This window comes from Peromyscus eremicus, chromosome 16_21 (assembly GCF_949786415.1).
Source record: "Peromyscus eremicus chromosome 16_21, PerEre_H2_v1, whole genome shotgun sequence".
Classification (NCBI taxonomy): domain Eukaryota; kingdom Metazoa; phylum Chordata; class Mammalia; order Rodentia; family Cricetidae; genus Peromyscus; species Peromyscus eremicus.
Window position 1 is genome coordinate 24,519,178 of NC_081432.1, and position 24,128 is coordinate 24,543,305.

A 24,128-nucleotide genomic window follows, 5' to 3' on the forward strand; every position below is an offset into this window, starting at 1 on the left:
GTCATGGATGTGGCAGCTGGAGCTAATGTTGTACAACAGGAGCCTCCACAGGGACCTTCTGCCAATCAGGCAATGGGCCCGGGGATGGGCCTGCCAGCTTGGTGCCAGCCACATGGTGCGGGGAGGTGCAGGAGGAACAGAATACACACCCTTCCCAGTCCTGTCTGTGGGTTGGGTGTGTCCGGGGGCCTGGATAAGCCTGGGAACGTTGGGAAGAGGGAGACAAGGGAGGTGAGTGGACACTGGTGTCCCAGCTGGGCCATCCTCAAGAGCTGGGAGGCTGTGGACAGGGTCTGAGGGAGGGGTGGGTCTCCAGCGGGGAGGAGAGGAGCAGAGGCGTGGTCAGGAAGCGGAGGCTTAGGAGGTCCGGTCTGAATTCCTGGTCCAAGGAGTGTCTGCTGTTTGGGGTCCATCTGCCTGTATGCACAGGGTCAGGACCCACATGGTGACTTTCGCTTGCCCTCTAGGCTTGGCATGGAGCACGATGGCCAGGGGAACGGCTGTGACGATGAGACCAGCCTCGGTAGCGTCATGGCACCCCTGGTGCAGGCTGCCTTCCACCGTTTCCATTGGTCCCGCTGCAGCAAGCTGGAGCTCAGCCGCTACCTCCCGTAGGTTTCCTCCACCCCAGGGTAGGGATGGGTGGGCAAGCCCAGGTTACACAGCCTGAACTCTGTCCTGCCCTCACCCTACCCGCCTGGCCTGGTCTTTCTGTGCCCCTTCTAATTCCCGTCCCCCCACATTAGCACCACAGGTGGGTTAGTAAGCCTCCCACCGCAGTGCGACCAAGGGACCGAAACCGTGGAAGTCCTAGTAAAAACCAGGGTTGCCTACCCTACCCGGGTGCTAACTAGAGTTCTCTATGGGTGGGGCCTGGGAGTCTGTGTTCATTAAGTGTGTAGATGACGCCATGCTGCAGATGGAGCTAGGGCGGTTCAGTTCCCCAGGGATGTGGGGAGGGCATGAGGAGATGTAGGACAAGTGTTCCAAGCAGACAGAGACACTAGTCACCGACCTTCCATTGCCCACCCACCATAACCTTCTGTATGGTAGGTACACTTCGACTCAGGCAGTGTGCCCTCAAAGGGTCCACAAGTCTGCTCCCAATCTTATCCACAGTGCCTCCTTTTATGTGTGCAAGCCAACACCACAAGCCAACTCTCAGATGTGTCTATGAGGCCATAGTCACCAGGGAACATAACCCTGGCCCTACCCTGAAGGACGGGACAAGGGATAACCCTTGAATCTGGAGGTCAGCTTGACCCACCCTGAGTTCTTTAGCCAGGCTTTGTTGCCCATGCCCTTGGAATCCTCCTGCTAGACAGTCATATAGGAAGAGGGAGGCTGTGACTTCCCATCCTCCCTGAAAGAGACAACGGGGGCCCAGGACAGTGGGTACAAGTTCCTGTAGACCTTCCTTGCTACTTAAAAGCCCCAACCTGGGAAGGGAAGGCTTGGGATTTCTATCCCTCAGGCTGGCTCACTTCCCCTGTCCCCCTGCAGTTCCTACGACTGCCTCCTTGATGACCCCTTTGAGCGATCCTGGCCCCAGCCCCCTGAACTGCCTGGGATCGACTACTCCATGGATGAACAGTGCCGTTTCGACTTTGGCACTGGGTACCACACCTGTTTGGCTGTGAGTAGGCTGGGTGCCAGGCTAGTATGACCCAGGCCATTGCTTTACAGGATACCATCAACCCTGCCAGTAGTGGACCTATGGATGGGCTTGCAGACTTGGTTCCAGCACAATGAGACGAGGTGGGGGACAGGGCGTAGACTCTATCCAGTCCTACCTTCAAGCCCTATAGATAGAGAGGCCTGGGCACAGAGGCAAGGAGGGCAAGCAGCCATTGATGCCCTGGCTGGTCTGGTCCCTTGAGTTTACCTGTGAGGTAGCCCAGGTATCAGGCCAGGGGCTGGGACAAGAAAAGTCCTCACCTCTGGACACTGTGGTGGGGCGTGGTGGTCTATCTCCTTAGCCCATGGGGTCATACCCATGTCCACATCTTAGACCAAAGAACATAACCCTGCTCCTACTCTTCAGGACAGGGCGAGCCTTAAGGCTGGAGGTCAGCTTGACCTACCCTGAAGAGACTCACACAAGAGGACATTTCAGGATGGGGACATCTACAGAATAGGCTTCTGTGACCCTAGTACTTTGTATCTACACCCAGAGAATGAATCCTCCCTCCCCTCCATTCTACAGGATAGGCTGCTCCATGTAGCCTGGAACCCTTGCCTGGTTATTTTCCCCACTCTCTGGTCCATGCTGGGACATGTAGCTTGACACAGTACTGCCTTGGGGCTAAAGAGCAGGATGTGGACTCCAGTGCCCAAGGGCTGTCTTTGTGGGATGCCTGTCTGCCTTAGGGGAGCTGCTAAGAAAGTAGTGATGAAATTGGGGGTATCCTTCCAGTATAGAGCACAAGATGACTGACCTCTGACCTCACTGGGTGTCCATATTAGATGGAGATGGGAAAGTTTCAACTTCATGTGGGTCCCCTCAAGATCTGCCACACTCCACAAGGATCAGGGGCATCCTGGGCCCAGACCTCTGTGGAGTCTCCAAGTGGCTTCTGTGAAGGTTGGCGAGAGGACAAAGCATGTGTACTGTGAAGGGCCCCTTTTCAGACTGCAGGAGGGGCACAGAGGAGGCCCAGGAGCCATTGGCATTTAGGGTTGAGTGGAGTTTTATAGTATAGGAGCTTCTAGCTACCTTGTAGCGTCTCGGGTCCCAGCATCCACCATGCCTTCTTTTCTCTCTGTCACTACCTACCTCATCCCCCTGCCTCACAGTTCAGGACCTTCGAGCCCTGCAAGCAGCTATGGTGCAGCCATCCTGACAACCCATACTTCTGCAAGACCAAGAAGGGGCCCCCACTGGATGGGACGGAGTGCGCACCGGGCAAGGTACCTGTGTGGGGCTGCGTGGAGGAAGTAGCCCTCCTAAGGCGCAGACCATCCATCCCTGGCATGGGTGTAAGTGCCAGGGCCCTGCTTCTATGTGTCGTGGATAGTACCCATGCCTAGAGTCTTCTCATGACCCCCACACTTTCGCATTGCTCTTTCTCACATGGTCTCTCTGGTCAGCCTGGGGTAGCCTGGTCTCTTGAGCTACAGCAGACTTGAGATGACTGAACCCGAGATGGGTTAAGGAAAGGGTCAGGCCGCAAGGTGAGTGGTTAACGGAGAGGGATAAAGGGGGGACTCCAGCTATCCCACCTCCTTCCCCGCTCCCTGGCTGCCTCTTCCTCACACCACATCTCTTTTTCCTCTTCTGCAATCTGCCCTTCACATGTTTGCTTCCATGGGCCTGCATGGTGCAGAGAATTCCCTGGCCAGTCTGAGAGCCCTAAGCAGCCCTATTTAAAGTCCCATATCCCCGGTCCCAGTCCTGCGTGCGGTTAGCCAGTGGATCTCCACCTTGGCTACACATTGCAATCTTCTCAAGATCTTTAAAGATCCCACTCCCGGACTAGGAGGTGACCACAGAGGGATACAGAGGAGTTTTGGGGGCGGTGGTGAAACCGTTCTGAAGTTTGGCTGTGGTGAAGGATGTGCACCTCTGGATTATGAAGACGTTGAGTTGTACACTCCAGAGGAGTGGCTTCTGTGGGGTGTAAGTCACCCCTCACTCTAAATATCTTAGGACCCTAAAAGATTGACTGAACTGTTCAGGTTGAAGCTTGGGTGTCTAGGTTTTTAAGTCCCACCAGGGGACTCCAAGATGAGCAGTTCATCTCTTGAGAGGCATCCAGAAAATGCTGTATTTTTCCCAATACCCTGTGATAAAATGGAAGAGAGTCCCTTAGGCCTTGTCTGAGTACCCAGCCCAGCGCTTTCAGTTCTTAGAGCAGTTTAACCCATGAGCAAACCGAGGTCCAGTAAAGTGAAGAGGCCTCACACGTCTCGTAACAGCTGAGCTGGGATTCAAACCCGGGCTCTTCAGATTCTCTGTATCTATCCCTTGGCTACAGGCCACAGACTTGGCTCGTGCATGTTTACGGTCCCTCGGGGGGACATTTCAGGGTACAGGTGAGCTTCAGACAGGATGAGACAGTTAACTTTCCTCCCCTCTCAGCCCCGCCCACACCAGATAGGGTGATGCATGAACTAGCGGCCCATTCATTGTCTTCGCAAATCTCATTGAGGACTGAATGTTGGCTGTTTCTGGAGGGCTGTGTGTGCTGCTGTTGACTGCGTGGTGCTGTTACCAGCAGGGCATTGAAGAAAGATGGCGTTTTGTCTGAGGTGGCTCAGCTACCCATATTCCAGGAGGTCTGGGATCCTGTCCAGTTCATTCCCCAGGCTAGTCTGTAAATGACTCTCTCTTTCTGGGCTTGCCCCGGTCTCTACCAGCTATGCTGTGTGCCCCAAGGAACACCTTTGCTGCAGGCTCCACTGTGGTGGCCCGAGATGACCACATGCCCTCTGCTCTACCCCAGTGGTGCTTCAAAGGTCACTGTATCTGGAAGTCACCAGAGCAAACCTACGGCCAGGACGGAGGCTGGAGTTCCTGGACCAAGTTTGGTTCCTGTTCTCGGTCATGCGGAGGTGGAGTGAGATCCCGAAGCCGGAACTGCGACAACCCTCCGTGAGTATGGTGATCTGGGTTGAGGTGGGCAGGGTAGGAGATACCACCTGCCCAGAGGAGAGACACTCAGAGGGGAAGGTTGTAGAGAGGGTACAGGAGAGTGACCCCTACAGACAGTCATGTGTTCCCTGGATAAGAACCCAGAATGTTGGAGCAAGGCAGGTCTCTCCTACCAGCATTTACTAGTGAGCCACCGGGTCTGACCTCCAGAGATGTGCCTGAGATAACGCTTCAAGTTGTCATATCCAGAGGAGTCCCCAGAGAGACTGGGTGGGCCCAGGACTCTGCTAGGTCCTCAAAACCTCCCACCACCTCAATCTTTTGGCCAAACTTTGAGTAAACACTAATTTCAATGTATTACACGCTATTAAGTTTGCTTTCTGCCACATACACAAACTTTCCTTTCCTTTTTTTTTTTTTCCCCTTAACTTCTGTTTAATACCAGCACCTCCATTCCCCACCTCAGTGTTCTGGGGAGACACTTGTCTGTCCCTTTTTGTCATCTTGGTAGGATCCCCTCCCCTACTTCACAGTTGTGGAATGTCCTAGCCCCAGCTCCCCACACTTCTCATCTCCGAGGATGAAACTGCTTGCTTAGGATGTCTTAATGAGGAGTGGGTAAACTGAGTGAAGCTGCCATGAGTCCACTGGTCTAGGGACTTCCACAGGGCCTAGCCCAGGCCCTCCTTGCTCCAAGTGACATAATGAACAGTCATAATAATAGGTCACAGGGCCCCAGTACATCCAGAGCCCTTAGAAGTAGTCTTCATAATCCAGAGGTACAAAGTACATAATCCAGCAGATAAAGTGCTTGTCATGCAAGCTAAACTGGAGTTCAGATTCCCTAAAACCTACATAAAAGTTGGGCAAGTGTGATGGCTGCTCATCATCCTAGCACTTGAGAGATGGGGATGCAGGATCCCTCAGGGCTAACTGGCTGGGAAGACTAGCCAGAATCAGCGAGCTCCAGTTTCAGCATGAGATCCTATCTCAATGAATAAAGTGGGAAGTGAGGCGGATGCCCAATGTCAACTTTGGGCCACCATGCACACGTATATACATCCATATACTTATAACCATGCATACTCACGTGCACACCACACACTCGCGTACATGCAGAAAGAGAAAAAAAGAAATAGTGGTTATTGGTGATGCACTGTTTACCTACAAGGATTGGCGGCCCACCGCTACCCGAGCAACCAGTGTCTGTTAACCATGCTGACCTTATAGGAAGGATAATCAACATGGTCTACCTTGCAATTCTCCTCTGTTGCACCACAGCCAAGGTGGTAGGAAGGCATAGTGGTGTTTACTCTGATAAACTGCCTTGTGTTTGCCACAAGTTATCCCCTTGATCAGAGCTACCGTTTATTAAGTTTCCTGTAGTAATAGCTTTTTGTCTTATGCGGCTTAAATGGAGTAATATGTGTGTGTGCTCATCCCTGGAGCAAGGGTTAAGTACTCCAGAGGCAATGGCTGCTGTTACTAGGAAGTGTTCTGAGCACTGTATACAGGACGCTGTGTGCTCACGTGGTAAGCCTGGAGTTCTCCTAGTGTCTCAGAGCAGGGCCGAGTCTCTGTTTTGTCACAACAGGAGGTGAGTTATGATGGCCCCATGTTTCAAGGGGGAAATCAAGGCACAGCAAAGCCAAGTGTGAGTGAACAAGGCCACAGGGTCAGGGTCAGGACTAGGCTATCAGCTCTTCTGGTTCAAAATCCAAGTCTCTTTGGCTGCTCCTTCATCTATCATGTTATGAAACGGAAGTGGATGGGGAGAACTCCTTGTCCTTGACTGAGCGTCTACGCAGTCTGCAGTAAGGACTGGAGGGATTAAAAGAATAAGGAAGGCTGATGACTGACTGGCGGAGAGGGCTAGCCAGCCCCTGTGTCTGTCTGTCATTCTGTCGTGTGTTGTCATCCCCCCCCCCCCCCAGGGAGATAGGAGCTAGCTCTCTTCCTGCAGGTAAAATAGTCAGGGAGGAAAAGGATCTGGAGAGGGCAGTGTTGTAGCTCCCTTGGTGGAGTGCTTGCCTAGCGTGCGGCCCTGGGTTCAATCCCTAGCATCATATAAATTGGGTATGATGGCAAACACCTGTAATCCCAATACTCAGGAGGTGGGTGACTAGATGATCCAAAGGTCAAAGCCACCCTCAGCTACATAGTCCAAGCCAGTCTGAGTTATAGGAGACCCTGTCTCAGAAAGAAAGGAGGAGAAAGTCGGTTCAGAAGGCCCCGAATTCAGCAGACCCAACACCACAGGTCACTGCTGAGCTGATAAGTCAGTGGAGGTCTCCCGTAGCTACTGTAGGACTGAGCGGTCCCAGGTCTCATGTAGGAAGCTTCCCTCTTCCCAGCCTTCCCGGCCAGCTGGCTCACCTGGTCTCTCTGCCACTGCAGTCCAGCCTACGGAGGCCGCCCATGCACCGGGCCCATGTTTGAGTACCAGATCTGCAACAGTGAGGACTGTCCTGGGCCCTACGAGGACTTCCGGGCCCAGCAGTGTGCCAAACGCAACTCCTACTATATCCACCAGAATGCCAAGCACAGCTGGCTGCCCTACGAGCCTGAGGACGGTGAGTGGCCCCGCTCTGCCCGGCTTTTGAGCGTGTGCCCGTTCCCATTCTCCCACCTCTGGAGGCATGAGGACCTGGGGTTGCCACAGGGAGCTTGTGGGCAGACTCAAGTCCTTTGGGTAGGCCTGTATGTCCCATACTTCTGGAGTCACCATCACCATTGAGGCCATCCCTGGTTGGTGCGCATATAAGGCAAGCAATTTGTGGAGGCGGGACTTCTCTCCAGGGATGCTGATAGCAGGTGTCATTCAGATGTTTTTCATTCCCTGTATAAAAAGACATCTGCCCTAGAAAGGAGAGTACAGAGAACATTTAAGTTAGCCAGACGTGGTGGTACACACCTTTAATCTTAGCACTCAGGAGTCAGAGGCAGGCAGATCTCTGTGAGTTGAAGGCCAGTCTGGTCTATAAGGTGAGTTCTAAACCAGTCAAAGATACGTAGTGAGACACTGTCTCAACAAATGAGAGGGAGGGAGGGAGGGAGAGAGAGAGAGAGAGAGAGAGAGAGAGAGAGAGAGAGAGAGAGAGAGAGAGAGAGAGAGAGAGCAAAGGCTTAGTTCACTTCTTGGAGTTTAGGGGTATAGTACCGTGTCCAGAAGAGCTTCAACCCACTATAGGCCGGCTTTTAGGTGTCATGGGTCAGGCATCCCTTTGGCAGTTGCTGAAGGTCATTTGAAAGGCAGGAGGATGGGAACCTGGGGAATCCTCATGTTCCTCCACCAGAGGCTGCCCTAGGATAGGCACAGGCCTTAGGACTTGGAAGGTCTGATGCTAGGACCACACTGAGGCCAACACCCCGTCATTTCATGGATGCCCAGTGAGAGCTCCTACTGCAGCATTAGACCAGGAATGGCCAGGCTGCCTGGCTCTTCTGGCCTGAGGCTGGAAGGGCTTTGCTGCTGCAGTGATTCCCACCTCTTGGACCCCAGGCAGCTCCTGTGAGAACAGGGGCTTCCCAAGCCCAAATTGACCTCAGCACCCTGAGCTCCCGGGCTCCGGCTTGTGGCAGATTCCTCAGGTTGCAAGGGACTTTCTGAAGTCTTGCCAGTCCCAGACTTCCCAGCAGTGCCCTTGCAGGAGTGGGCAAGAGCTTCCTTCTGCTTGGATTCCTCCCACTCTGGGGAGCTCACCACTCCTTTGCCTCTGTCAGCTGCCCAGACACCTGGCTGCCGGGTCCACTGGAAGGACCCTGCTTCTCCTCTGGAGGTAAAGCTCTCAGACTCAGACCCCATCCGGAATCTGACTCTCAAGCAGGCTTTCTAAAGTGGCCTTAGATGTTGTAACTTCAAACTGGAGTCCTGTGTGAGGGAAGCAAGAAGTGACCTGGTGCCTCGGGAGCTTGGAGAGAGGAGCAGATGCCGCAGGGCTCCTCAGGATGGGCTTCAGCAAGGGCTGGCTTTGAATGCTTTGCAGGTCCACTGGGAAGGCGAAGCAGAGAGGCCTGGGCAGGCAGGGCAAGAAGGTCCAGGGACAGCTGGACCTCAGGCTTTCCCAGGACTTTAGACCAATTCCAGGAAGTGAGCTAAGCCCCCAACCTCACTTTTTCTAAGAAACACAGAGGGTGTTTATATGTTCGCTGCAACTTCCTTTTTAGGACATGATCAGCCGAGAGAGAGAAGGGAACATTTCATTTTGGGACATACAGTTCTCCTACTGGTGTGCCCAGCTGCGAGACCCAAGTGACTTTGCAGTTGGAAGCTTGGCTGAACTACTCCATGTGTGGCCTTAAGCAAATTACTCAGCCTCTGGTCCTGTGTTTCCTCTGTGGTGGTAGAGCCCAGGCTGGGGTGTGGCTCAGTGGCAGAGCACTTGCTTAGCATGCATGAGACCCTAGGTTTGATTCCCAGTACCGCTGTGGGGGGGGGGGGAGCCGAGAAGGTAATCTAGTTGTAAAGCGTTCGCCTTGCAAATATGTGAAGTTGAGTGATTCCATATAAAAAGATAAGTCTGGGGCTGTAGAGAGGGCTCAGAGGTTAAGAACACTGACTGCTCTTCCAGAGGACTCAGGTTTGATTCCCAGCACCACATGGTGGCTAACATCAGCCTGTAACTCCAGTTACAGGGGAATCTGATGCTCTCTTCTGGCCTCCGTGGGCACTGCACACATATGGTGCACAGATATACATGCAGGCAAAATACCTATATACATAAAAAATTAAAAATAAGCCTTTAAAATTGTTTTAAACAAATCAGTCTAGGCACAGTGGCATATACTTGTAATCCCATCACAAGAGAGACAGAGAAAGTTGAGTTTCTGGGGTTTACTAGCCAGCTAGCACACTCCAGATCCAATGAGAGACCCTGCCTCAAAGAACAAGGTAGGGACTAGGAAGTTACTCTGTAAATAAAGGGCTCCTAATCATGAGGACCTGAGTTTGGATCCCCGGGACCCACATAAAAGCTGGGCACAGTGGCACACATCTATAATCCCAGTACTGGTAGGGATGGGCAGGGACAGACTGATCCCAGCCAAATCAGTGAATCTCAGGTTCCATGAGAGACTCTGTCTCTCAATATTAGATAGTGAATGATTGAGGAAGATACCCGATGCCCATCCATCTCTGGCCTCCACATGCTTATACATTCATACATGTGCATACAACACACACACATACATACAAACCCAAAGTGACGGCTCCTGAGCAAACACTAAGGTTGTGTTCTAGTGTGTGTGTGGGGGGGGGGGGGGGGTAACTGTAAGTTGTCCATGCTCCTCTAAGTAACCCCTGACTGATGTTCACATAGGTGACCCTAATTAAACTCATTGGGTACATCCCATAATGCTAGAACCTTCCTCACTCAGATGTTGAAATGAGATGAATCAAGTCATCATGACAAGCATTTACTATTTTTTTCTCAAAGGAGTGAAAGGGCTTTGGGAGGATCTGGTATCCAGTGAGCATCTGTTAGGTTGGTTCATATATATGTGTGTGTGTGTGTGTGTGTGTGTGTGTGTGTGTGTGTGTGTGTGTGTGTGATTTATTTTTAGTTGTGTGTGCACACACTCATGAGAGCAAATGTGTGTGCAGGTACCCACAGAGATCAGAAGGTGTCAGATCCCCTGGAGCTTGAATCACAATTGATTGTTAGTGGCCCCTCCTGGGTGCTGAGACTTGAACTCAGGTCCGCTGGAAGAGCAGCAAGCATTCTTAACCACTGAGCTGTTTCTCTAGCCCTAGGTGTTGGCTTACGATTGGTAGTTTGTCAATCGACTTTTCTCGGTGAACTGATAATACATTTTAACTGATCGGCGGTCATGAAAATAAGGGATCTGAGGCTCAAAGTCTGGAGACATTTGTCTCAGGTCACAAGACCAATCCATGAATGCCACAGCAAGTCTCTTAACCCCATCCCCCAGACAGAGCTCCTACCACTGCCCTGGAGCTGGCCCTGGACTCCTTGACTGAACCACATGCTGACGGCGTCCTGAACCATCCCACTTTCTGCCAGCCCAGCGGGGCTTAGCAGTGTCTCTCTCCTCACAGATGCCCAGAAATGCGAGCTCATTTGCCAGTCTGCAGACACTGGAGATGTGGTATTTATGAACCAAGTGGTCCATGACGGAACGCGCTGCAGCTACCGGGACCCGTACAGTGTCTGTGCACGCGGCGAATGTGTGGTGGGTACCCCCTCAGGCTGTTTATGCTCTGCTGGCTCATGGGGCCTGGAGGGCTGGCTGCCCTGCCATGTTTTGGTTCCCCGGATGATAAGTATGGCTCACCTGCCACACTTAAGGACGGCTAGGGCTGGGGGTCCCTTTCTGTCCTACACCATTAGGCAAAAGAGGCGATTTGAGACTCATTAATTACCACACTGGGTGAAGACTTCACCTGGGTCACAGGGTGAATTTTGGGGGAGTTCTCATGTGCCAGGGTTCCCTCTTGGGTCAGGGCCAGGGGTCTCAGGAGGGAGCCAGGGGGCCTGCGAGGTGGAGGCAGGGAACCTCCTTCTACTGACCTCACCTCCACTCCCCAGCCCTTTGGTTGTGACAAAGAAGTGGGATCCATGAAGGCGGATGACAGATGTGGTGTCTGTGGTGGGGACAACTCTCACTGCAGGACCGTGAAGGGGACGCTGGGGAAGGCCTCCAAGCAGGCAGGTAAGCATGGCTGGCTCCTTGACCAACGCTGGGGAGGGGAGGGTTCTGGAACCTGTCTGCTGACCTTCTCAGGCTGCATGTGGCTGGTCCCTTCTCTTCTGGCATGCTAGCATAGACTCAGAGCCCAGGAGCCCAAAAAGCTTTTTCTTTTTCTTTTTCTCTTCTTTTCTTTTTATTTATTTATTTTTTTTTTGGTTAGGTAACGTGGGAGGACATATACTCAGCCTGTTATGATTTATTATTATGTGTGCATTTGTGGGGGAACCCCAAGGGCATCCCTCCAGTGCAGGGAAACATGCTGGGCAGATGCACAGTGATACACAACCCAGACTGCATCCACATGGAGAGTTTATTATAATGGAGAGATAAAGAGGCAGAGAGGCAGAAAGAGGGAGACAGACAGAAAGAGGGGGTGGGTGGGAAATAGATGGAGTTTTCCCTTTAAAAGAGACTTTTTACATCAGGACACAGGGTGGCGCCAAGGGGCGGGATCAGATTGTTAACACAGCCATCTCTTTGACCCTGGGCCTTTTGGTAGGAGTGAGGGGTCAGACAGTATTAATGGCATGGCCATGACTGGACTGCTTATTTTCTATTCTCATTTGAAAAACAAATTCTGGGACGTTTTCTGCTTTGAGTTCCTGGTACCCCGAGTTCTTTCATTTCCACCTCCATCCTTACCAAACTCTCTCGAGAAGAGGACCAGTACTCCTTTACACGTCTGAGTGGAGTAAGTCTGGTCCTCTTGGAGGAGTTTACAGCTTTGCCTCACCCTTTGAAGCAGGGAAAGGCTGGTGACCAAGAGAGGCTTGTTTCCAAGCTTTGGGTCGGCCCAAGAGAGCCATGTAGGGTCTTCACAGCTGGTGTCGTCTACATCCCTGCAGTCGCTTAGGGAGCAAAGAGGGGGAGGGAGGATTAGAAAAGAAAGCAGAAAAGGAGGCCGTGAATGGGAAATAAAAGCAACTTACCTGTGCGGACCTCAGTGCACACAGGAGTGACCCTTAGAGGGCGCTTGGAGCCACAGCATCTCATGTGCCCTCCCCTAATTTCCAGCCAAGGATGTTTCCTTGTTCTGAAAGTTTCTACGATTGACAAGTTCTAGTGTTCCCGGTGGTGGTGAGGGGTGAGGTGGGTGGGGTGCCCAGCAGGGAGCCACCCTCTCAGGACTCTCCTTGCTTTTCTGGATGCCCCTGGGTGGCAGCCGCTCTCAAACAGGTCCAGATCCCGGCAGGTGCCAGGCACATTCAGATCGAGTTGCTGGAGAAGGCGCCCCACCGCATTGGTGAGTGCCGTGTATGGGGGAGGACAGGGCGGGTCCCAGAGAGCAGGTGGGACCTCACAGACTTAGATAAAGGCGGACAACCCTTTTTAATTCTTAAATTGATGCTGAATGGATCAACTGTCCCATAGCTCAAATTCCTGAAGGGCTAAAGGGGAATGTAGTAAACACGCCCATCCCTCAGGGCTGGCTTTTTCCCACTAAGAACAACTACTGTTCGAATTTCTTATGTGAGCAGACGGCTTCTAAAGAAAAGTCAGGTTCACAGAAGGGCTCAGGCAACTCCTGCTTCATGGCACACCACCGAGAATGTAAGGGTGAGAAGCAACAGTTGTTATAGGATCTCAGTTCTGTGGCCATGGCCATGGCTGGCTCAGCTGGGTGGTTCTTCTACTGGGTGCCTGAACCCCAACAGGTAAACACTGGCAGCTGGTGGGTCGGTTGGGAGCTACTTGGCCTAGGAAGTGTGGAGATGGTATTGGCAGTCGGCTGAGCCACAACTGACCCCAACAAGTAAATCCGGGGATATCCATTGGATATTTGTCCCATGGCCATCTGCAGTAGCAAGAGAAGGTGGGGCCCCCAGGGTGGAAGTACTCTGCAGACCTCCACATTGTTTCCTGACATTGCATTGACCCATGTCATGTAGCCAAAGTCCTGGGTTCAGTGGTTAGAAACACACTTCGTGTTTCCTCATGGAGGAAGTGGTAAATCACAGGGCTAAGAGGGGTGGACAACCATTTCTGCAGTCCACCATATGGGCCCTGTGTCCCTATTCTAATGCTGTTTAAACAGTTACTAAACAAGGTGTAATGGTTATACAAACCTGAAGCCAAGACACATTGAAGATTAGATCCCCGGAGGCTGGGAAGATGGCTCAGTGGGCAGAGTGTTTGTCATGTACGCATGAGGACTTGGGCTTGACCCCCCAGGACCCACATCAAAGCTAGTGTAGCTGTGTGTGCCTATAATCATAGCATTCGAGCAGTCGTCGCCAAAGATCCTTGGAGCCGGACCCAGCTGAATTTCTGAGCCTCGTGCTCAGCTAGAGACCCTGTCTCAAAAATAAGTAAAGAGATAAATATGGTAGAGTGACTGAGGAAGACTGTGATGAAGATTCCTGATCTCCATGTGACACCACACACACCTATACACACATACACAAACATGTACATATATGAAAAACGCGTGCATGTACACACACACACACACACACACACACACACACACACACACACAAATTAGAACCCCCCAACAGATTAAACTTAAAAAGTCAAGGCCAGACTTAGTGGTGGTAGTGATGCACACCTTTTATCCCAATACCTGGAAGACAGAAGCAGACGGATCTCTGTGAGTTCAAGGCCAGCCTGCTTTACATAGCAAATTCCAGGCTAGCCAGGGGTACATAGTAAGACCCTCTCCCGTAATAAAATAAAATAAACATCCAAGTTAAGAGCCATTAAGATGGTTCTACAGGTAAAGGCCACGCAAGCTGAATGACCACAATTTGATCCCTGAAAACCACGCTAAGGAATCCGTGGCTGATATGTAGAACTGAATTGTATTGCAAAATAAAAATAAAAAAAATTAAAAAAAAAAAAACCACGCTAAAAGGCGGAAGAAAACTGACTCCACAAAGTTGACCTTTGACCCCCCCACACATAGGTCATCACGCATGCTCCCCTCACCAATAATAATAAATAAACTTTTTTTTTCAATTTTTAAAGTTCCTGTTAAGACATTAATGCAATATGAAAGATGTTTTTATTGTTTGGTTTGGTTTGGTTTTTTACTAAAATGAAATTGGCAGTCAAAGAAATAAGCATATCCAAGAGAGATTCCTCTATAAAACCATCCCATAGACCCGTGGTGGTCGGGCCTGTGTGTGGGAGAGGTGGGGTGAATGCTTATGTGTGCTGGGGTTCTTTTGGGGTGGCGGAAGTCTTCTGAGCTTACACAGTGATGATGATTGAGTGTGCTAAATCATCCCCGGGATGCACACTTTAATAGGGTGAATGACACGGTGTGGATTTGCATCTCAGTTGCAAACCCAGCTCAGTTTGGAACCCAGCCTGGCAGCTGCGGGCAGCGGCTGCTTCTGCTTCAGGGGGGGCCTGTGTTTTCCAATGTCAGTCTCTGCTCAAACCCCCTCGTGGAGAGTATGCAGGCTACAATATCTCCATGGCACGCCCCAGAGGCCTTTCCAGCCTCTTGGGCTACCGAGTCCTGCCGCTTTCCATTGATCCATCACAAACACGAACACAAAATGCCACGTTTCTTGGCAAGCTCAGCTATCACAAAAAATGTTCCCAATCATCATCGTTGTAGATTATTATCGGTAATATGAGACGCTTCAAGCTTCCTGGAGCTGTGTCTCTTTCTGTCACAGCTGCGGTGGCTCCCATTCTTCGGCTTTGAGGGTACCTGTAAGACCATAACACATGGACACAGTGGCCCCGGGGAAACTGAGGCCTGGGGTCAACTCAGGGCCTTCTCTGGGTTCTTAGTCACTCACGGGGGATGAGGCAGAACTATCCTGGGTCCTAATCTCCCAACACCAGCATCATGCCTTTGTCATTTCTATGGCTACAGTGGCAGCCAACTGGTACCCATCACAGGTTGTGGAGGCTGTTACATACATGAGTTTGTTTCATTGCCTGGGACGGTGTGTGTGTGTGTGTGTGTGTGTGTTGGGGACTATTGTAAGATCTACCTGGGCAAGCAACCCTGGGTGCTGGCTACAGGGATCAGTCTCACTTTCGAGAAGGGCAGACTGAGGCTGCCCAGGGACAAAGGGACTTCCCTGTGACTAGCTTCCTCTCCTGTGCTCTGGGCTTTGCTATAGATCCTACAGAGACAGCAGCATCCCTGAGGGCTGGGCTTTGGAAACAGGTTAAACTGAGTCATAACTATAGGTAGCCATTCGTCAGTGTGGAAGAAGAGGGGGAGGGTGATACAGGATCGGTGGTGTACATCTGGGCCCAGAGGCAGGACAGGTTTGCAGAGGGCTCCTAGGTGGTCCTGATGGGTGAGCTCAGGGGGATAAGTAGACGAGGAACCTGAGGAGGGGCCTCCTGGGAAAGCCTTGAATGTCAGAGTCATGGGCCTCTGTAGAGGGGAATAGAAAACTCTGCCCCTCTCCCCTGGCCAGCGGTGAAGAACCACGTGACCGGAAACTTCATCCTCAGCCCCAAGGGCAAGGAGGCCTCTACCAGGACCTTCACTGCATTGGGCCTGGAGTGGGAGCATGCAGCAGAGGACACCAAGGACAGCCTGAAGACCAGTGGGCCCCTGCCTGAAGCCATTGACGTCCTGGTGAGCCTCCTTGCCTGCGGTGGCCTTTCCTGTCCTTTGTGCCCACTTTCTGGTCCATACATTTTAAAATGGCCTTCCCCAGGTGTGTGAGAGGCCGAATGCAGCGATTATATGTTCCTTTGCATGGGGTGAGAAATGGGGTCTGGAAGGGCAGCTCTGTGAAGCTAGGGCTAGTTCCTGTGTCCTCACAGTATCCCTCAGCATCCACGTGCACTGTGGCATGGTAATATATGTGTGAGGACTAAGGTGGTTTTGGGACCTTTAAGGCAGCTGGCCTGAAGAGACTGTGGTAGTGCCAGCCTCTGAGAAAGGGACAGGGCCCTTATCCTAACTGAGGTCCATTGCTGCCCATACTCCCTCTCCTATTCCTAGGCCAGGGCTCATGGAGCAGGAATTGGTAATTCCTCAGACTGGTTTACAAAAGCTTTGTGCCCATGTCATCAGCCTGAGCTGACAACAGGGGCCTTGGATGGGCTGTGTTCCTGGTATTGCCCTCAGTGGTCAGTGATGTTCTGGAGGGCAAATTCTGAGGCTGTTGGTGTGAGAGTTCCCTCTAACGCATCCTTTCCATTCACCTTGTGTTTGTGGCCACCCGTGTGTCTGGAGTCAGCTGATGTTTGCTCAAGGGACAAATATAGTCTCAACAATGATGCTGAGACAACACAACCTTCACATATAAAAGGTTGAGGTCCTACCTCATGCCATATACAAACAACTCAAGGTAGACGAAAGGCCTAAATGGAAGAGTGGTAGCCTGAGGCAGGTGGATCTCTGTGAGTTCAAGGCCAACCTGGTCTACAGAGAGAGATCCAGGACAGGCTCCAAAACTACACAGAGAAACCCTGTCTCAAAAAAACAAAACAAAACAACACAACAACAACACAACACAACAACACAACACAAAACAACACAACACCAACACCAAAATCAACACCAAAACAAAGTGGTAGCCTGTAACATTTAGAAGGAAATGGGTAAAATTTCACGACTCTCTGTTCTTCGGTAACAAGATAAGCAACAAAAGGAATAGATGTACATTACACTTCATCAACCTGGAGACATTTGTGCATTAAAGGACATTGTCCAAAAGTAAGAAGAGAGGCCATCAAGATGGGTCCTGCTTCAGGGCACTTGGTGCCAATGCCAAGCCTGATGACCTGACCTCAATGTCTACAGTTCACATGGTGGAGGGAGAAAACCCACTTCCTCAGCCTGTCCTCTGACTTTCATACTCACACCATGGCATTCACCCCTTCCCCAGTCCTGCCCTCAAATAATTAAAAAAAAAATGTAAGAAGTAAAAATGACCAGGCATGGTGGCACACATCTATAATCCCAGCACTTGGGAGGTGGGCTACATGAGTCTTTGTCTTTAAAAAAAGGAAGAGGAAAGAGAGAAGGGAAAGGGGGAGATGTCGCTCTGTTGGTAGAATGTTTGCCTAGAGTGCAGGGGTGAACCTCCATGCCTGGTCTACATAATGAGTTCAAGGCCAATGTGGGCAATGTGAGACCCAAGAAGAAGGTGGGGGTGGGGATGGGGTGGGGAGGGGTGGAGGAGCTGTAGAGAGGAGAAGGAGGAAAGAAGGAAAGTTAAAAAGGTTGCTCACTGTCCCCATTATCTGTCATGTGGCCGCATGTGTGGGGAGAGATCCACCCCCACCCTACTCCCCTGCCTCAGGTGGGAGAGCTGGCCCTGACATCATAAGAGCGAGAGAGCTGTCCCTGTCCCTCATCAACTGCAGCACTTGGGAGCGTGGCCCCTACACCTCAATTGAGCAACACGGTAGAGCTGGCCATGAAGGTGTAGGTGTGGGAGAGCCGACCCAGAGGATGTGAAAGCAGGAGAACCTGCCCTGCCCCTTGCTCATCTCTGCAAGGTGTGAACTCGCCAGGACAATGCTGGAGAGTTCACCCTGGTGAACACAGGGGAGAGATGGCAGGCTGACCAACCCTGCAACTCCCCAGGCCCAGAACCAGGGTTAAGCGTTGGCCCGCCCCAATGTCCATTCCACCTGTGATCTGCTGGAGCACAGGTGTGTGTGTTGGGGGAGGTGTCCTGCAGACCCAGGGCTATAGGCTCTCCATGACACAGGGCAGCAACAGGACGTCCAGGAAGAGTCCCAGTGAGGACCCCGTGTCAATACCATAGCAGACTAGGCAGGAGCCTCAAACCCAACCAAGATTCTTTGCAGTTAACGCCTGCATGTAAAGATGTATGGATAAAGGGGTTTACTGCTTGATTTCACTGTGTCACACTGCAGCTTCCATGACGAGATTTTCTCTCTCTTCCTTTTTTTTTTAAATTTTGTTTTATTTTGAGGTGGGAGAGGTTGCAGGGGCAGAGGGCAGATTCGAGGGGATGGGAGATGGGTGGGATCGGGATGCATGATGTGGAAGACACAAAGAATAAAATTTTTTTAAAAAGTTAAAAAAAAATAATAGGTTGCTCACTGGCGGCCTGCTTAAGTCAGACAGTTTGGATGCCAAAGACTTCGGCCTAGGGTCTTCTTCTCCTCAGGATGCAGGTCTATGGGAGAGAGAATGGCTCATGGCCTGGTCCTGGCTGCTCTTGGGTACATAGCAGGTGCTTATTCTGGGGAATGGGAGTTTGTGAATGTCCTGCCTGCCCCCAGCTAAGTACTCAACAATCGCTGGGTTGCACACTTGAATAGGGCGGATTACATGCTGTGGATCGTGTCTCAGTTACAAAGCCAAGAGCTCACTTTGGAACCTGGTGGCTGTGGGCAGTGGCTGTTTCTGCTTCAGGTGGTGGCTGTGATCCCCCGCCCCCCTCCTGTGTCAATCTGTGATTAGACTCCCCCATGGGGAGGGTTTGTAGGCTACGATATCACCGAGGCATGTCCCAGGCCCTCTGCCTAGTCCCCAGCATATTCCTGACCCCCGTGGACCCCACTGGACCTGCTTCTGTCTCGGGCCCCGTGCTGCCTCCTTCTTGTCTTCCCCCCTCAGGTGCTGCCTCCGGCGGTGAAGGGTAAGCCCCGAGGTAGCCTGGCCTACAAGTACGTCATCCACGAGGACCTGCTGCCCCTCATCGGCAGCAATAACGTGCTCCTGGAAGAGACGGACACCTATGAGTGGGCTCTCAAGAGCTGGTCCCCTTGCAGCAAGACCTGTGGAGGAGGTATCCGCTGTTGGGGTCCTACAGTTTTTTGTGGGGAGCGGCGGGGGTGGGGGAGAACAGACCAGAGATTCTGGGTCAGGGAGTCAGGAAGAAGGGTCTCCATTCTGAGGTGCCACTGTTCTTGTCTCAGTGTCTCCTTGATGATCTCCCATGCCTGGAAGCCTTTCCGAGCAGGGCTTTGGGTGGAGCCGGGGCCTGCAAGAGCAGGATGCAGGGCAGGTTGTCTCTTTAGCTGTCCAAAGCCACTTCTCCCTTCACCTGGGCTGGCAGAGGGAAGAGTCCTATAGAAAGTCACTTGTGTAGGGCAGAGTGCTGGGACAAGGAGGGAAAAGAGGCTCTCTAGAAAGGTCCCCCCCCCCCCCCAGGACAAGAACAGGGCAGGAGGCCTGGAACAGAAGGCCTCCAGCTGGCCCACAGCAGCCCGACCTTTGCAGGAATCCAGTTCACCAAATACGGCTGCCGGCGCCGCCGGGACCACCACATGGTGCAGCGGCACCTGTGTGACCACAAAAAGAGGCCCAAGCCTATTCGACGGCGATGTAACCACCACCCGTGTCCCCAGCCCACGTGAGTGTTCGGATCCCTGCCTCTCTCCACCCTGGCCCACGGGGAAGGTAGCTAGAGTTGCTACGTTCGCACTTGCTCATGCACAAAGCCTGCAACCAGGTCCTTGGGGGACACACGGCTGGCACTGTGGCCACCCTCCATGGCCAGCCATCCCTGCTGGGTTTCGTCATTGCCGATCTCCACTGCTCCAAAGAGGAAGGTACCACCTGGTTTGCCCCAACTAGCGTTCTTTCAATGATAGAGCCCGGGCTTTCTCTTAGTGAGGCAGGGGGTTCCTATCTCGGGCAAGAATGCTATCTACCGCCTTCTCCCTACCTGGTCTCTGGGGGTCCAGCCCCCCACCATGGCTAATCCCTGGTTAAGATTCCCTAGCCTGAGGAACAGGCTGTTCAGAGCCCAAGGTCATGTTCTTAGGATTATTCAGAAGAGTCTGAAGGGAGGTACTTGAGCTGGGCTTAAGAACTCCAGGTTGGTCCCCTCAGCCTGGGGTGGTGCTGCCCGGGGACCCCCAGAGAGGTGGGGGTAGCTGCTTGGTAGGAAACTGCAAAGGGTCTTCTTCACATTCTTGCTTCCCTGGGAGTGCCCCCTGGCTGGGAACAGGGGTACCCTGGAGCCTGGGGGAATCTCCAGGGCTGGACATGTGATGGGGCTGGCATGGGAACTGATACCCAGCATGAGTCCACTGTGATCCCCTGATGCACACCCAGGCCAGGACAGAGTGTCACCCCCTGTCTGTGCCCCTGCTCCCTTTAGTTTCTGCTGTCATTCATAGGACTTCCTACAACTGGGACCATGAGGCGTGCATGCAGGACTGTCTAGGATTCGGGGGGGGGGGGGGAGTTATTCCCCAACCTGCCTCCCTCCTTCCTCTACCCTCCCCCTCCTCTTCAACTCTCTCTCTCTCTCCCTTTCCCATCTCTGGGGTGTGTGTGTGCGTGTGTGTGTGTGTGTGTGTGTGTGTGTGTGTGTGTGTGTGTGTGCGTGTGTGTGTGTGTACCCAGGCCAGCTTCCAACTCTCAGCCATCCTCCTGCTTCAGCCTCCCAAGTGCTGAGATTACAGGCATATGGCAAGACTTGTCCTTTAAAGAGAAGGGTTGACTTTGAGAATGTGCCTCCCCACCCCAGTTAGCTAAAAGACAAGGAGGGGGGGGGGCCCTTCCCTCTACCTCTGGAATTCCTACACTGTTACCTAACTCATCCCTGGCTCTGCTGCTGAGAAGTTTGCAGACCCCTCCCCCATCCCCGCTATAAAGCTGCAGGGGCTGAGAGCAAGCCTGGTCACACTCTTGTCCCCACCAGAGGGGACAGCCACAAGAAGGGTGGCTTTGGTGTGTTTGCAGGCACCCTGGAGTCTCAGCATCCGGTACAGTTCCTTCATAGGGTAGCTCTGAACTCTTTATGGTGTGCTAGAGCAAACCCGATGAAAAGATGGGGGAAACTGAGGCTTGGTGGAGTTCATGGCTGCCCAAGGACACTCGAGGGGCCAGGATTTAAATAGGTACCTTTTCCTTACCCAAGGAGACAGCAAGAGAGACTAGCAACCTCCCCAAGGCCGGCTGATGGGGCAGCAGCATTCTGAAGCACGTGCCTTCTCTGGTGGGATGCAGCACCAAGGGCAAGTGTCCCTGTGCTCCCACTGCCCTCCACCTCTGTCCTGTCTGTCTCCAGGTGGGTGGCCGAAGAGTGGGGTGCCTGCAGCCGGAGCTGTGGGAAGCTGGGGCTGCAGACCCGGGGAGTACAGTGCCTACTGCCCCTCTCCAACGGCACCCGCAAGGCCATGCCAGCCAAGGCTTGCCTAGGTAACCGGCCAGAGGCCAAGAGACCATGCCTCCGTGTGCCTTGCCCAGCCCAGTGGCGGACGGGAGCCTGGTCCCAGGTGAGTGGTCCTTGCAGAGTGGGTGGAAGCATGTGGGACAGCAGTGGGTGTGGGTGGGGAGGGGAGGAGTCTGAGTTCTGATATACCCGTGGGCGGAGTTTCTGGACCCATCGTTGACATGAGCTGACATTTCTCAGATGGAAGGAGAGCAGCCCTCAGGCACGCTGTGCATGATGGGTCTTCATGGAAACTCCTGCCTCCATTCTCACCTCTTCATGCCCCCGTGTCGTAGAGGAACAAATTAAGGCACATCCTTATGTTCCAGAGATATTTACTGAGCAACAACTGTATGCTGGCTGTTATTCAAGGAAGGCTGGAAGCCCAGTATTACTGGACAGGCAGGCCTCTCACCCTCATGGGGCTTTCAGATCAGTGAGGGAACAAGACAAACAAGCCAGTGACAGATGTTACACACCACAGCTGGACCTGCAAGGGTTACAGTGGATGTGACAGGCACAAGAGGAGCTATGCGTTTCCTGGTTCCCTTTGGTTCCGTGACACTTGGGTCTTGATCAACGGTCACAGGTCCCAGTCCAAGTTCCTCCCCATCCTGCTAGGAGAGGCTGTAGGAAGTGCCTAGAAGTGACCTAGTCACATTGGGTGATAGGACTTTCCCAGGGACCCTGCCCTGCCCCCCACAGTGCCCCTCAGTCCGTTTATCACAGTCAGGAGTGTGTCAGATACAAGGAAGGTAGGTGGGTGGCATTGATAGCCTTACACACACAGGTCAGTTTGTCTTCTGTCCTGAGTGATGCTTCTCCTGGGAGGAAGACCCCGAGGACATACCCTTGTAAATCAGTGTTGGATAAAAGGAGCCCCAACATTATTGAAGGCCTGGCCCCCAACTCTCCTGGTTTGCAGAGTTGGAAAGGGAGCCAGGGTGGCAGCAAGTGCCACAATCCAGGCTCCTGCAAGCCCCAGGTCATGTCGCGTGGTAAGTCAGAGTTAGAGGAGGCTACCAGAGTGAAACATGAAATAGTTGAGAATTGGGCATAGAGTGGAGATGGCGAACACAGGTTGTGGTCGATGGAATTGGGGTCCCAGAAGACCTCTCCTGAGTCGTGTTCACAGTTCAAGTTGTGGAAAGAGCTGGGGAGTCCCAAGCTTGGGTAGCGCTCTTCATACTGGCTCAGGAGAACCTGATGGTGGCAGGGTCCTGGTGAGGCCACATCTGATCCAGTGAAGGCATAGCAACCTTCTTGGACCTTTCCGTCGCTGAGTTCACTGCTCTCTCTTCTCTCTCCCCTACCCACCCGCACCTGGCACTGTGGCTCTTGGCCTTCTTGCTCCTGTACAGTGCTCTGCCACCTGTGGAGAGGGCATCCAGCAGCGGCAGGTGGTGTGCCGGAACATCTCCAATGCCCTCGGGCAGTGCGAGGGAGTCAAGCCAGACACCGTGCAGGTCTGCAGCCTGCCTGCCTGTGGAGGTGAGCAGATAGGATGCATGCGGGAGGCCCAGCCCAATCCTCTGGCCGTGACCACGCAGCAGCACGTATCCTGGCCCCTTGAAAGTCCAAAGACAGGTTGAGCATCCCTAATCCAAAATTCAAAATGCTTCCCGATCCAGAACTTTTGGAGCTCCGGCCAGCCGGGTGGCATGCTGCTGCAGATGGAAGATTCCATTCCTGACTGCATAGGATATGTTGCGATCAAAATATAATACCCAGTTAGCCAGCATCCTTGAGGGTAAAAAGACCTTCCCAGCCCCTTCCACTTGGATATACAAACCTCATTTCACTTCCCGAATCATTTAAAACATTGTACAAAATTCCCTGCACACTTTATGTGTAAGAAACGAATGGAGCCATCAAGATGGCTCAGCAGAGAAGGGCACCTGATGCCAAACCTGATGACCGAGTTCAGTCTCGTTGGAGATTCTCCCTCCACATGGTGGAAGTAGAGAACTGACTTCTCCAAGCTGTTCTCTGACCTCTGCACATGTTTGGGGCACACATACCCATGCTTGTACACACACAACAAAATGTAAATACATGAACTAAAAAAAGAAGAAATCCATGCACCCATGTTTAGACTTGGGTCTCATCTCCAAGAGTCCTCATTAAGTCTATATGAGTATTCCAAATCCCAGGAGAAATTATTAGAATTGGAGTGCTTCTGGTCCCAAGCATTCTGGATAAGAGATGCCCACCTGTGTGTGTATACTACAGCTCTGTCTCTGTTCACAGGAGCTCTCCAGAACTCTACAGTGAAGGCTGAGGTCCAGGACCCTGTGACCAAAGTGGGACACTGGGAACCCCAATCCAGGCCCCTGACTCCCATGAACAGGACTTCAACAAGTAAGCACAGCTGTGGGCCCTTCCCCTCCCCCAACCTTGCAGGGCTTGGAGCCTGACAATGGAACAGACCTAGTGCCTACCTGCCTGGGTGGCCTCAGAGAGTATGAATGATACCATTCTGGTCCATGTCCTCTTCCATGATTGTAGTTGGAACTTTTCCTGTGTCCTGCCTGGTCCTGCAGCCGCTCAGACCCAAGTAAACATACAGAGGCTTGCATTATTTCCAAGCTATGGCCATGGCAGGCTTCTTGCTAGCTAGCTCTCATATCTTAAATTAACCCATTTCTCTAAGTCTATACCTTGCCATGTGGCTTGTGGCTTACCGGTACTTTACATCTTGCTTCTCCTGGCAGCATCTGCTTCACTCTCCTTTCTCTCTTGGATTT

The 24,128-nt window shown here is 52.4% G+C and overlaps 1 protein-coding gene across 2 annotated transcripts in view; it reads left to right on the forward strand.

Annotated features, from left to right (window-relative positions):
* Positions 1-24,128, forward strand: part of Adamts14 (ADAM metallopeptidase with thrombospondin type 1 motif 14) — a 73,885-nt gene that overhangs the window by 47,169 nt on the left and 2,588 nt on the right. For both annotated transcript variants that reach the window (XM_059281742.1, XM_059281743.1), the window contains exons 8-21: positions 468-611; positions 1,504-1,636; positions 2,797-2,910; positions 4,446-4,594; positions 6,992-7,167; positions 10,653-10,786; positions 11,143-11,266; positions 12,468-12,548; positions 15,697-15,860; positions 18,831-19,002; positions 19,437-19,569; positions 21,238-21,445; positions 22,743-22,872; positions 23,632-23,742. In XM_059281742.1, coding sequence (XP_059137725.1) covers positions 468-611; positions 1,504-1,636; positions 2,797-2,910; positions 4,446-4,594; positions 6,992-7,167; positions 10,653-10,786; positions 11,143-11,266; positions 12,468-12,548; positions 15,697-15,860; positions 18,831-19,002; positions 19,437-19,569; positions 21,238-21,445; positions 22,743-22,872; positions 23,632-23,742 — 1,973 coding nt within the window. The remainder of the gene's footprint in view (positions 1-467; positions 612-1,503; positions 1,637-2,796; positions 2,911-4,445; positions 4,595-6,991; positions 7,168-10,652; positions 10,787-11,142; positions 11,267-12,467; positions 12,549-15,696; positions 15,861-18,830; positions 19,003-19,436; positions 19,570-21,237; positions 21,446-22,742; positions 22,873-23,631; positions 23,743-24,128) is intronic.